General features: G+C 42.6%; 1 protein-coding gene across 5 annotated transcripts in view; it reads left to right on the forward strand.

Annotated features, from left to right (window-relative positions):
- Positions 1-13157, forward strand: part of ankrd11 (ankyrin repeat domain 11) — a 111244-nt gene extending 98087 nt beyond the window's left edge. For 4 of the 5 annotated variants that reach the window (XM_067587244.1, XM_067587254.1, XM_067587235.1 and 1 more), the window contains 6 exons: positions 20-4469; positions 4569-7260; positions 7569-7667; positions 8090-8233; positions 8347-8439; positions 8559-13157. In XM_067587244.1, the coding sequence (XP_067443345.1) occupies positions 20-4469; positions 4569-7260; positions 7569-7667; positions 8090-8233; positions 8347-8439; positions 8559-8744 (7664 nt within the window). In that variant the 3' untranslated portion in view covers positions 8745-13157. The remainder of the gene's footprint in view (positions 1-19; positions 4470-4568; positions 7261-7568; positions 7668-8089; positions 8234-8346; positions 8440-8558) is intronic. The other variant, XM_067587263.1, reaches the window with a different exon arrangement.
- Positions 13158-14981: the final 1824 nt, after the last annotated feature.

The raw sequence follows: 14981 nt of genomic DNA on the forward strand, positions 1-14981 counted from the left end.
CTCTTTTTACTGTCCACAGAATCTTCAGAAGAGGAAGATGCCCCTTCATTTGCCCCATCCAGCTCTGTCGATGGCAATAACACAGACTCAGAGTTTGAGAAGGGCCTGAAGTTGAAAGGGAAAACAGCAGACCCTCCTAAATCTGCAGTCACACCCGTCAAAGATGAATACGAATTTGATGAGGATGATGAGGAGGAACGTGTCCCCCCTGTGGACGACAAGCACCTCTTGAAAAAAGACTTCCGCAAGGACTCGATCAGCAAGCCCAACAGCTTCATCTCCATACCCAAGATGGAGGTCAAAACCTATTCCAAAAGCAACTCGCTCACACCAAAGAAAACTGTCAGGCGGATCATCTCTGACAGTAACAGTTCAGACGAGGATGATAGGACGTTGTGTTTCACGCCAGCGCCTACGCCACGGCAACAGGCCCAGCAAACAAATACCAAGACTAGAGACTCTGGCAGCCTGAGCCTTAAACAACAGAAAGACAAGAATAAAGTCAAAAAGAAGCGGAAGAAGGAGAGTAAAAACAACGTCAGTAAAGAAGTCAGATTTGGTAAAGTAAATGACAAATTTTGTACATCTGACTCTGATTGTGCAGATTTGGAGAGTGAGGATGATAAGGGCTCAAATAGTATAAAGGACTCTTCTGCAACGAGCCTGAAAGAATCCCCTGGCTTTAACGCATCCTCCTCCTCCTCCTCCTCCCATGGAAACTTGAACTGTCAGAAACAAACACCATCATTAGCAGAACAGCACCCAAAGCAGTGGAGGACAGATGGCTGGAAGACAGTGTCATCTCCGACATGGTCAGATGTCAGTTCTCTCTCAGATTCCGTCAGAACAAGACTGTCCAGTGAGTCTGACTACTCCTCTGCTGATTCCAGTGTAGAGTCAATAAAACAAGTGAAGAGGAAAGCGCAGGAGAACAAAAAGAAGAATAACAATGTGCACAGTAACACAGTAGACAAGAAAAACTCTGAGCTCTACAAAAACTCCAATGCAGACAGTACGGCCTCTAAAACCGATGTAGATGGCAAAGTGCTGAAAAAGCATAAAGTGAAGCACAAGCACAAAAATAAGGAAAAGGACAAAGCTCCAAGTCTAGTGCTTAATCAAGACATGAACGAGAAATTTGTCAAGAGCTATTCTTTTGATTTTGACGATTCAAGGCAAAAGTCCTTAATTGTTGAATCAGAATCCCCATCTGAGAGCAAAGTCAAGTTATCTAAACACGAAAAAGACCATTCAAAAAAGGAGGATAGGCTGTCAAAAAGCAAGTCTGAAGATAAGGAGTGGTCATCTAGCAAAGACTTGCATAGAACAGTGAAAGAGGAGAAAAATAAGAAAACAAAGGACTCCACCAAGGACAAGACAAATAAGGAAGAGAGGGAAAAGCCTGTAAAATCTGACAAGGATAGAAATGTCAAGGAGAAGGAGAAGCCCAAGGAGGATAAACAAAAAGCTCACAAAGAGGAGAAGAAGAAAAAGTCCAAGGAAAAGTCCTCCTCAAAGGCAGACAGGAAAAGTGAGCAGAAAGAGGAAAAACATCTAAAGGTGGACAAGGAGAAAAACACCAAGGAGGAAAAGGAGAAATGTAAAAAGGACAAAGCACAGAAGGAAGAGTCAGAGTATGAAAGCTATGACGTTAACAACCGTTTCCTCAACCTGGAGGACACAAAGCTCAGTGCCTCAGATGACCATCATGACAGGTGGGGCTCAGAGATGTCCTCTGACTCCTCCCTCTATGGAGATGACAGCTGGGACGCACCTGTCAAAGAGTACAAGGAATACAAAGCCAACAACGCTGTTAAACTAATTGTTGAGACTGTTAAGGAAGAGACGAGGAGGAAAGAAAACAAAGTCAAGGACAAGAAATCAGACCATAACGAGAAAAGATCAGAGAAAGAAGCCACATCTAAGAAGAAAGACAAAGACTCCTCGGAAAAGACAAATGAAAAGAAAAAAGACTGGTCAGAAAAACAAAAATTAAACTCTAGTCACTCAGTTGAAAAAGAGAAGAAGCGGAAGGAGTCCACAGATGTAGTCAAAGACAAAAAAGAGAAGGATTCTCTGGACATTAGTCGAGACCGCAAAGACTCATATGAGTTCATGAAGGAAAGAAAGGACATAAAAATCAAGCAAGAATCTATAAGAGACGACAATGATACTTTCTTCAAAGACATTGATGCTGTCAGTAAATCATGTGATATCAGAGAAAGAAACCACTCTGGAAAGGAGAAAGAAAAGAAGGGTGAGGGAGTGGAAAAGCGAGAGAAGACAAAAGCTGATAAGCACAAGGAGAAAACAAAAGACAGAGGAGCTGATCAGGAGAAGGAGAAGAGTGAGAAAAGCTCCATAGAAAAAGCTGTCAAGGAAAAGGATGCAGACCGTAGCACCAAAGACAAGAAGGAGGGGGCCAAAGACAAACATAAAGAGTCTCATGGCAAAGACAAAGATCGAAAGATGTCATCAGAACAGACCAAGGACAAGAAAGAAAAGGCTTCTCAAGACAAACATGCTGAGAGGGAGAAGGATTTCATCGAGGTAAAGAAAGAGGAAAGAAAACCTGAGAAAATTCGAGAGAAAACGTGGTACAAGATAGCTGACATTTTCACTGATGAAAGCGATGATGATGAGGACAGCTACAATGGTGGGGTTGTGTCTGACTCCATCAGAAAAGACTCAACACCTGATCAGGATGAGCTGGATCACTTCCCTTCAGAAAAAGTTCGGAAATCTTCTGCGGAGGCTAAACATAATATCGAAAAGGCGAAAGAAAAAGAACACAAAGAGAAGAAGAAAGAAAAGGCCACATTTGACACAGGTAAGGAAAGGAAAGGCTCCCTAGAGAAACACAACAAAGACAAGAAAGACTCTGTGGATGCAAAACATAAGGAAAGAAAAGACAGAATGTCAGTGGACTCAAACCAAGAGAAGAAAAATAAGCAGAAGCTGTTGGATAAAAGGGATACCAGTGAGGAAAAGACAAAGAGCAAATATAAAGACAAGCTGGACCATTCTAAGGAAAGGAAACCTTCAAAAGGCAGCGGTGAGAATGAAAAGTCCCTCTTAGAAAAATTGGAGGAGGAAGCTATGAATGACTACAAGGATGACTCTAATGACAAGAACAGTGAAATCTCTTCGGACAGCTTCACTGACCGAGGTCATGACCCAGTCCTCACTAGTTACTATGACTCCATCAGCCTGACAGATGTGTCTGAGGACAGGAGAGACTCCCTGTCTATATCTACACCCCAGGATAAGTTCAGAGAGAAAGAGAGGCATCGACATTCCTCCTCTTCTTCGTCCAAGAAAAGTCACGACAAGGAGAAAGAAAAGGTCAAGAAGGACAAAGGAGAAAAACGTGACAAGACCGAGGAGATCAGAGAATCTTACAGTCGCAGAGAGAGTTTACCTTTTGAGAAAGAGCCCATGCCTCTGGAGGCAGACCCTTACACATTCCCATATGGAGGTAAGGGAGATGGTGAAGACGACTTTGATAAAACATTGGAATTTGAAAAAGAGATGTCCAAAAAGGACAAAGCAACTGGTGTCATCAGTGACAGGATGAAGGACAAAAAGAAAAAAGAGAAACACAAGGAAAAAATTAAGGAGGAGAAGAATAAATACATGGATGGCTTTGGGTCATTTAAACACTCCAAAGAGGATGTGAAGTCAGGGTTGAAAGATGGGCCCCAGGTAACTGTTCTGAAAGACAGATCAAAAGAAGAAAGTCCCAAATTTGATATGAAAAAAGACCGAAATCGGGATACGCTGGACAAAGACAACAGAATGGACCACAGTAAATCAAAGGCTAAGGATGAAAATGAAAAGCTCACTCAGTCCAAAGACACGGTGCGGAAAGATAATCGTCCACGTGAAAAACTGTTGGTGGATGGTGATTATCAAATTACAAGTTTTGGTCAGATGCTGAGTCTAAAAGATCAGGAGATTGAAGAGCGCCACAAGAGACATAAAGAAAGGATGAAGCAGATGGAAAAGCTGAGACCCAAGTCAGGGGATCCTAAACTCAAGGACAAAACTAAGTCCACAGAGGAAGTCCGGAAAAATCGCAGTGAGCTTTCATCAAAGAAATCCAACAGCCTGGAGTCTGGTCTTAAAGAGAAGAAGCTGAAGGATGTGGGTCTCCCGGCCCAAATGATGTCCCCTAGCAGGAAGTTCCAGCCTACTGACAGTCAAAATTCAAAGGACTGGCTGGCTGGACACCAAATGAAGGAGAACCTTCCTGCTTCTCCTAGACCAGATCAGAACAGGCCAACTGGTGTCCCCACACCAACATCTGTCATCTCCTGCCCAAGCTATGAAGAAGTAATGCAGACTCCACGGACCCCATCTTGTAGTGCAGAAGATTACCCTGACATCATGCTGGATGGTCTGGACTGCCAGAATTCATCAGCTATGACTATGTCTATGAACGCTTGCTCCCCATCCTTCTTTGAAAGGTATTACATTTTACTGTGGGTTTACTGTTTTGATTATTTAAAGGGAGTTTCACTCTGTTGACTATTTTCTAATGTCTTTTGTTTCTGTTCTCCACCCAGCAGGTACTCTAACTCCCAGGGTTTCCAGGAGGGCACCTGCCCTACCCCTGCAAAGAACCTCCAGCTGCCACTTGTCAGCCGTTCTGCATCCTCTGATGTCCGCAGGCCTCTGGAGGATGAGTTCAAAGCTGAAGCTGACAAGTTCCTTCGACAGCAGAGTGATCCGGCTGCTGAATTTGATCCAGCTTCCTCCCAAACTCTAGAGGAGAAATCAGCATCTGTGGATAGGCTGGAGTGCCTGCCATCACCCTATTTCTCCCCGATAAGAATGTTGTCCCCTCGGCGGGAACCAACTCATCCAACGCCAGACGTGGCAGCACCAACTCTTGCTGGCACAGAGAGTAATGAGCACCTTCCTGACAGTGTGTACAACAGTTTCTTGCCTAAACCTTCTACACCAGTTCACAGGCCAGACCCCCAAGAACCCTGCTTCGACATTGCTGCACCACCAACCCCAGCTCCTGCTGCTTTGCCACCGCTGGATATCGATGACATCTCTGAGCCTCACCACAGTGAGCCTAACCTGGTCCTGTCAGATCTACCTTCTGTCACAGAGGAACAGGAACAGGAACAGGAAGAAGAGGATGAGGAAGACGAGGATGATGAGGAGGACGGTGATTTGGATGAAAGAGCTGATGGAGATCACTGTGCAGCAGAGGAGGCGGAGCAAACAGCGGAGCCCTGTTCCTTCTCCCCTCAAGTTGAGGACCCTCTAAGGAAGAGCTGGCCTGCAGAGTCTCCAGAACGGCAAGATCCAGAGGTCCACCAGCTCTCTCCAGCACACTCTGCACCCAACCATGGAGACAATTGCTTTGATCATAGTATGGGTTGGAATCCTGATATGGACCTCAAATCTCCCCACAGGACGTATGGAGAGATAGAGGCTGCAGTCTCCAAAATAACCAGTCCTTATTCGCATTCAGACAGTGACATGCAGCACATGTCTGGACACCCCTCTGTCACTCCCCCTTACGCCACCTGGAATAGGTGGCATAAGGAGGACCCTGAGGACTTCGATGAGCAAAAGGAGGCTGTGGCCGATATCCCCTCTCCAGAGAGGCCTGACACTGCTATGGATGGGGAACCCAACTATTTAAACACCTCATCATCCTCCACTAGGCTGGAGTCTTTCTTCCAGGACTGCAACAAGCCTAACATAGAGGATAGTCACCAGATGGATACAGAGTCAGCATGTATAGAGCCAGACAGCAGACAGAGCACACACAGCTTCGGTGCTACCACTGATGGCGACATGGCTCCAGCTGTGGGCCCTGAACCAGTGGTGCCATGGGCAGACCCATTCTCTGCTGATGCAGATGAACTGGATGACCTGGGACCATTCTCCTTGCCTGACTTACCACTCCCAGACAAGTCAGAAGAAGCTGAGTCTCGAGACCCAGAACTAGCTGACCACAACAAGACTGTACCGACCCACATTAGACATACCATCACAGACGTAGATGACCCAGACATAATGGAGGTGGACCTACCAAGCCTAGCTAAGACTTCATGCTCTGCTGTAGACCTAGGGCTAGGCGAACCTACCGGACAAGACCTGGTTGTACCATCACCACATACCAACTTCCAGCAAGAGTTGGACCCTGAGCCTCAGAGTGTGCCAGTCAACAGCTCTCTGTCTCTCACACAACAACAGAGCAGCATGTTGGAAAGAAAGGGACCTTACGGAGGACCTGATGAGTCGGATCCTAGTGTGTTGTATTCGTCTGTGAAATCAGATGCCACTCAGCAACATCACATACAGATCCACTCCCTCACTGAGTCTTTGCAGTTACCCCTGGAATCAGTGTCTGCTGTCAAGTCAGAGGTGAGACCAGAGGAGATGTCTGAGCCTGTAGCAGAATCCATATCATGCAGTCCTCTTCCTCAGCTCCCAGTGGCAGTCTCCCTCTCCAGCACAGTGGAACAATCCGACACCCAGGAGGCCACTTCCAAGCAGACGCCGGTAACCCTGACCACAGTGTCCCCCACATTAGATATCCCCAAGAAGGTGGAGGAAATCCCTCAAAGGATGACCCGTAATCGCGCCAAGAACAATCCTTCTGCTGCTGCTGTCCCTCCTACCTCCAGCATAACTTCTTCTGCAACTGCCACCCCTGTAACGACCAGTCCAGCAGTGAGCATTAACCCTATTCCTACGAGAACTCAGACCCCCACCTCTGCCTCTACCTTCTCAGCTCTGAAGAAAGACAAAGAATCTGTGATTAGTGTCTCTTCTGCTGCATCTAATTCAACCCCAGCAGTGGCTGTATCTACTTCTGTGACCACCTCCGCATCAGTGGTTCTCAGTAAGACGACTAAAGGTCGTCCTCTTCCTATGGACGAAGAGGAATCTCAGACCCAGCACCCACGGAAGAGGAAATTTCCACGTTCGGCTGGGCAGCAAGTCCAGGTCCAACTGGTGAACACAGCCATGCAGCAGACCAGAGAAATGATTCAGCAGACTTTGGCTGTAGTAGTCAATGCCATCAAGCTGGATGATATTGAGCCTTACCACAGTGACCGTTCCAACCCTTACTTTGAGTACCTGCAGATTAGGAAGAAGATTGAGGAAAAGAGGAAGATTCTGTGCTACATCACCCCACAGGCCCCACAGTGTTATGCCGAGTATGTGACCTACACCGGCTCCTACCTGCTAGATGGCAAGCCCCTCAGCAAGCTTCATATCCCTGTGGTAAGTTATGATGATTGTACTTTTTTCCTAATGATACAGCCAAAATAATACCTCAGTCAATTCTATAAGCACTGAAACAAGCTGAAGAATGTAGGTCTGATTCTGATAAATTATCTAACATTTGACAGTATTTAAGCAATTTTTATTGATATTTTTTTATTATTGCATGGCAAGAGTTTTTTTTAAGTATTATGTCTTACTGTGGAAATGTAAACAAAAGCTCTAGAATGTATACTGTCTGTTCTGGTGTAGTAAAAATTGAGAGGTCATAGAGGATATAAATGGTCTATGTTGCGTTTGTTCATCAGATTGCCCCACCTCCATCGCTGTCAGAACCTCTGAAGGAGCTCTTCAGACAACAGGAGGCTGTGAGAGGGAAGCTCAGGTTGCAGCACAGCATAGAACGGGTAAGGAATATATTGCATGACATGACATGTTCACATTTTTAACACTTCTTATTTTCCGGCCTTATTCCTTATCTATTAATTCAGTCGTTGCTCATTCCCTGTTTCTGCTTTCATACATACAGCCACACACATGTACACTGAACGCCATAAGCACTTCTTTGATGAAAGATCAAAGCCTGTTTTTAATAGAAATTAAGGGAAATCTGCATACCTCCTACTCCTAGGTTCTGCCAGAGTGGATTGCAGGCACAAATCTAATTCATCTCTCTCTAAGAAAGTGAAGACTAATTTAATGAAACACACAGAGCAGCTTTATGATCAAGACCCACTTCTATTGACCCCACCAACCAGCATGTTATTCAGCTTATTGTCCAACTGTATATCTTAATATTTATTTTCTTTCTTTATGTTATTGTTCACAGGAGAAGCTGATTGTCTCATGTGAGCAGGAAGTGTTAAGGGTCCACTGCAGAGCTGCCAGGACAATAGCCAATCAGGCTGTGCCATTCAGCGCCTGCACCATGCTTTTGGACTCTGAAGTATACAACATGCCATCAGAGAGCCAGGTAGGAAATATACAAAGACACATTAAGTGTCATGTCAGTTGTAACTGATTTCAATAGAGAATATGGCAGCCATTTTTACATAATCTGCATTGTAATTTATTCTGTTTTCTCAGGGTGATGAGAACAAATCTGTGAGAGATCGCTTCAACGCTCGTCAGTTCATTTCCTGGATCCAGGATGTGGATGATAAATATGACCGCATGAAGGTAAATATCGGCACCCTGTAGTCTGCTAATATGTGCTGTTATGTCTTGAGTTAAAGGCATTGATATCATACTCTGAGTGCTTGGCAGGTGGATTAATGCTTACCCTCTCCTTTCCACAGACATGTTTATTGATGCGGCAACAGCACGAGGCAGCAGCCCTCAACGCAGTGCAAAGGATGGAGTGGCAGTTGAAGGTCCAGGAGCTGGACCCAGCGGGGCATAAGTCCCTCTGTGTCAACGAAGTGCCGTCCTTCTACGTGCCAATGGTTGATGTCAACGACGACTTTGTCCTGCTGCCTGCGTGACACACCTGTGCTCACAGATAGAGAGCAAACTTCGTCTGAATTACTTCTTCTCAAAGAGACTTCGTTGAACAGAACGAATGGAAAGGGCTAGCAAGTTTGAAAGAGGACTTTAGACAGGAAAAAATATTATATAGAAAAAGAGTACAGATGGAAAAACTTGCTCTTGATTCCCTTCCGTGAAGAAGGAAACCTGTTTTTACTGGGGAAAAAGAAAATACACAACTTGCACTTTCATCCTCAAAGTTTTTACTCTTTTGTTTGATCAGAGCGCGAAAAGCAGAAACAGTTTTTGCTTTGAGGCTCTGACATTGGGACACAACTCCTCAGTGCTCAGTTACAGTGAGACAGGGGACAGAGATATATTTTCTGCGTTCGTTTTTGGTCCCTGCTTCAATAGACCCACCACCACCACCACTGGGAGGAGGTTTCGGAGAGGAGCTCACCCAAAAGCGTGGTGCCTGTCCTGAGGGAGGACTTAGGAGAAGCCTCCCCTGTTGACCCAGGGCTCCTGGTGGGCCAGGAGAACTAGGCAGAGTGCAGCGCTGACCCAGAAGATGTCAACGGAGCTGTGGTGCATCATTTGGATCTTCAGTGTGTATCTAAAGCGAGACGGCTGGGACGGACAGACCGGGAAGCTAGAACCAGCCGCTGATGGATTTGGGGCTATAAGACCATATACCCAGAGGACACCCTCTCTGTTCACACTGCACCAGGCCGAGCTAAACAATTGTGCGACAGAGCCTGCAGCAGGTTGGAATACAGCAGAGGGATATCGATGTGTGTGTGCACGTCTGAGAGGAAGAGACTGATCCTGCAGCCTCTCAGCCTTGCTAAACAGAAGAGGACAGGCACGGATCCCTGAGGACAGACCGGAATGTTCCTCAGCCACCCTGCTTGCTCCAACACAAACACATCAGACCGCCATGGACTGCAAAAACACCACAGGACAACCAGAAGAAACAAACATAACGAATGTTGAGATTCAAAGAGACTATTGAGAAATTGTGGTTTTGGCAGGTGGAGAGAAATATTGTTTTTGTCTATTTCTTTACTTGGGCATTTCATTGTTTCTGAGGAAGTGACTTGAAACACTACAGAGCCAATATTAGTTTAATGGAAAAAAACAAAAGAAAACTGAAAAAAAGTTGTATTCCGTAAATTATGTACAGTTTTTATATTCGTTAACCAATGTATTCTTGCTGCCTTCTAGATAATTTATTTTGCCACACATTACTGCACAGTTGTAAATAACCTATGTACTGTAATATCACTCAGTTAAGTGTAAAGAAAAAACATAAAAGAAATAAAAATTATCTTTTTATGTACAGTTCACTTTTGGGCAGCACTTTCCCCCCTCATATCCATGGGCCAAAATGTGTACACGATTCTGTCAGTATTTGAAAGACTCCAGTGCACAGTTGTATGATCCCATCACTAGATTCAGTCCAGGGTAAGGTAAAGCAACTCACCTGGATGTGGATCACCACAACAAACACAGAAATAGCTGACAGAGACCACTTCTGGATTTAACCGGCCTCCCACAGGCCAACCACCATTTAGTCCCTCAGATGTAGCAGAATAGTTGTTGAGGATTTATTTAAAGTATAGACAGAGGATTATTATTCATTGCTTTACTACACAATTATATCTGAAAAATCTCGAACCAAGAAAATGCCTTTTTCAGTGAAAAAAAAAAAAATGTACTCATTGTTGGGCAAAGTCGCATAGATATATATGGGTGGGATGAAAGTAAGAGAGATGTCATTCATGAGCAAAAGCATCACGTTAATGTGTAATAGTTTCAAATTAATTTTCCTTATTTTTTTTAATTTACAAAAATTGGACTGAAATCATTTCTAATCATCACAAAACATCATTGTGTAAAATGTACAGGACACGGGTCTTTCAGCACCTCATTTGTTTTTGCATTAGTCAAACTGAAGAGTTGTAACTTTCATGGACATGTTTCATTCCATTCGGACTTTTTAACATTGGTGTGTCGAGTCTTGTCTGTTTCTCCGTTACTGGAGAGCAGCTTATATTTTCTAGGTGCTGTTCCAGCTTTACTCACTGGATGGTGCCAGTGGTGTCAGAAAAAACTCAAGAACCTTATTTGGCTTTGCACAAGACGCGTGGCCTTTAAATTGAATGGGTGTTTTTAAATATATTTAAATTTTATTACAGCCCATAGGGAGGTCAGATCCCTCTTAGGATTCCAACATAATAACATCGGAAACATTTAGCTCCAGTCACATCAGCCTTTCTAAGTTTTATCGATGTTTAATCTGCAAGGGGTTTGGCTAGTGTCGTCAGGGATTTTAAATGTTTAGGTTACTTCCTCATATTACTGTTGTGTGGTGGCATTTGCCACAATCATGTTCTTGTGTCAGGCCCCAAGCAGACAGTTACAAGACTTAAATCTTCTCAGAATGAACTAAAAAGTGGACACGCATTAACACAAACAGCAGAGGGGAAAGAAACAGCCTTTGCTGAGTCAAATTTTATTGTCCTCAGTTTAAAAAAAAAAAAAAATCTCATCAAAATGGTGATTTGTGATGACTGGTAGTGATTCTCAATTTTCAGTGGGTCTTTTGAAAAGCTTTCCTGACCTACCACATTGGCTGCCTGTCTGTGTGTGAGAGCTGCTCATGTATCCTGATGGCAATATTATCTGAAACATTTAAGTGATTTACACACTGTCAGTCAGCATAGCTGTGTATGGTATGTCTAGTCAAGTGCAATGGTTGTTGCTATTACACTGTGCAGACAAGGTGGCTAGATGTATAGTTACACACACATCCTGGTTGGTATACATACATATACATACATATTTGGATACAAATAGCCAGAAATTTTGTTTTTTTTAAACCCCCTGTTCGCCATGTTTTTGTTTTTACTTTGTTGTTGGTTTCTTACACAGTTTTTGGGGAAGAGGTTTAGGGTGTCTTTTGTTCACAGAATCCTTGTGTGTTTTTTAACTCGGTGTATGTAGTTTTGAATGTTGTTGTGTTTATCTTTGGGGTTTTTGTTCCTGTATAAAGCATAAACACCAGTGGCATGTCAATCACGTTGCTTATCGAGCAGAATGTATACCGTTACTATGCCCTGACCGACCACACCCTCACTATTGTTTACAAGACATCAAATGTGTTTCCGTTTCATGTGTCACCTTTTTTTAAAAACAAAAAACAAACAAAAAAAGAAAAAAAAAAACGGTTTAAGCCCTTGCCTTTGTTTTTACTCCCGTAATCAGTCATTTATTTGAACCACAAAGGCTTGAAATGGTGATGGTTGACACAAGACAGTCACGCATTGAACAACTGACAGGCGATTTCTCCCCCCCAGTCTGCAATACACCGCTGCGCAGAGCAATAGACTAAACACATCCATCCACATTGATTCTCCAGTGTGAATATTCAACAAGCAAAGAGTGATTTCTGGATAAATTCAGTACAGACGACACACACATCAGTCCTCAGATGCACAGTAGAGCACTTGGCCGTGGTGATACAGATGCTAGCCTGACACCACCTCAGTCAGCAACATATTACCTCTACTCTCCTCACATTCACTCATAATGTTTATTTTAGATTTGTTATTTGTTGTTTTTTTTTTTTCTTACTGGACATAAATATACATAATTGCTATTTTTTCATTATATAGAATCACGATTTCAAGCCTTTTTTTCTAGTTTTCTTTTGTTTTATTTTTTAATTAAAACCCAGACTGTAGCTGTTTCTTTGTTCCTTTTTTGTTTTAGAATGGAAAATGACTAATAAAAAGCATGGAGAACTACTCTTTAAATGGTGAGAAATAACCTATTTATTATCTTTTTGTTTTTTCTGACACCTGTGGTATGTTTTGAGTTGAAGTTGGTCTCCGCTGTGTAAATTTTCCTCCGTGTAATGCGTGAAAGAGACATACTGTACATAGCTCTGTAAATAAAACCTCCCAGGACGTTTTGCACCCTCCTCTTTGTACTAGTCTGAAAAATTGCGTAGAATGTGGGGTTCTAACAGCAACGAGCTGCGTGCGCTCGCTGCAGGTGATTATGATGTAACAATGTAACATTTTTTTATTTGTACAATGTAGTTTATTTGTGTACATATTGTTGGAGCAGCTAAGGGGGGGGGAGGGGATATATGGGGGGTTGTTGATGCTATCGTCAGTGCTGTAACAGAAATCCAGTACTTTCACCTTTAGCTGTTGTTGATTTCCTGCAAAAAAAGAAAAGGAAAAAAAATCACAAAAAAATAAAAATGCGAGAAACTGAAAATGAGGATGGATGGGAAAAAAAAGACTAAAACTGAAAAAATTCTAAATTGTTATTTTCTACAGTTGCATGTACAGAGAGCGCGAGAACTGCTGTTGTTCCTCAGAGATTATGTTCGTTAATAAAATTTTGAAATATTACCAGCTCCCCCCTCTGGTTCTTCGTTTTCTGTTTGCATTGCCTGTGTCGTCATGGAAAAAGCTGAATGGTACACAACCGCATCATCAAAGATATCACCAATTATTTCAGATACATCCCAAATATATCTACTCACAAGAATATGCACTTAAATGATAACATTTATCTTAATATAATTACCATCAAAGTCATTATTGTTTTCTTGTGTTGTTCCAGTGACATGTTTCCACATTTGGTGTCACCACATAAATCTTCACTGTGAGCAAAAGCTGTTTCACAATCCAAATGTTTGAAATGCCTTCTCTGACACAGCTGCCAGGTTTGGTACATGTGGTAATCTCATAGCCTGAAAGAGTTCAGTCAGAGTGTCACCAGCCAAAATCAATCTATCATGTCATAAAGAAAAGCCTGGACTCATCAGTAAATAGGTTATTTATTTCAACATCCTGATTATTTTCAATTGTCTTTGCCATTTTTGTTATTCATGCACATTGGAGTCATGTCACCTGACGCATTGTTTAATTTTACCAAACCAATTTATGTCTTTCTCTGCAGTTAACAAACAGCTCTGTCACAAGGTAGAAAAACCTGTTGATGTTACTAGTCATCATGTGGATATGCTGTGTCATTTGGTCATTTCCTTGTAACTTGTTACACTTAACTGACTGTGAGCGCAGTATGTTTTCATGTTTCATGTCAGAGCCAGATGAGATGAACTCGAGTCACTGAGTCAGAGGCATTCCTGGATCCTGAGTCCACCAAGTCCAACTGATCCCACGCTGACAGTGTCAAATACCAACACGTAACTATGGTTATGTTATGTTACGTTACTATGGATCACTCTAAGAATAAGTCATAGTTTGTTGTTGACCTTATGATGATCAGTGACTAATGGTAACGGTGGATTTAGCTTTTAGACTTTTCTTTTGATGTTAAATGTACTTTTTGTGATATTAGAAATTAATCATTCCTATTTCCTAATATCAGATATCAGGATCAAGTCTTTGATATCAAAATGCTGATTTTCAGTCATGTCATTTATTATTTAAATAGGAAAATATTTAAAGGGGCACTTCACCAATTTAACATATGAAGTTAAGTTTACCCATCTCAAGGAGTACTACTCAGTCTGTGGCTCTGGAGGACCTTTCTTAAGTGTGAAAGACAAAAAAAAAACCTGATGATGTCATCAGGGTTATCTTCGTTTGGGCTAGAGACCAAAAACTTAACAGAAGACCTGCATTTTAAAAAGGCAATGTAGGGTTTGAAAGACCTGACAAAAGGCGGCGGCCTACAGGAAGATGCTGTTTAATTGCATAGTGGGAAATGTAAGATCCAGTGTTCTTAGAGTTTAATAATACTAGGGGCTAAAAGTCAGGATATCTCAGCCTCTGGTGCATTGATTTTGACCATTCAAGTCCCTCACTTTTAGGGTTAGGGTGGAAGTGCAATTCTAAACTGCAGAAACACCTGATGAACACATGCTGAAACTGGGTTTTTGGCTTGAATTAAAAGCAGTAAAGATTGACAGTAGGCTACTTTCTGATGTCAAAAGTTCATATTTTTATCATTGAAAAGTGAATTGGTGACATGTTCAAAGGACCAATGTGTAGGTGGCATCTAGCCGTGAGGTTGCAGATTGCAACAAACTGAATACCTGACCCCCTCTTCCTCTGCCCTTCCAAGCATATTATATTCAAAGTCTGTTGCGCTAGACGCTACTAAATTCTACACACTGGACCTTCAAGATGTACATAAAACACTAGTATGAATAATAGTTTGTGTCAAACATAGTTTTTCCTCAAAAAATTAAAATCCTTAAAATG

This window comes from Thunnus thynnus, chromosome 1 (genome assembly GCF_963924715.1).
Source record: "Thunnus thynnus chromosome 1, fThuThy2.1, whole genome shotgun sequence".
Classification (NCBI taxonomy): Eukaryota; Metazoa; Chordata; class Actinopteri; order Scombriformes; family Scombridae; genus Thunnus; species Thunnus thynnus.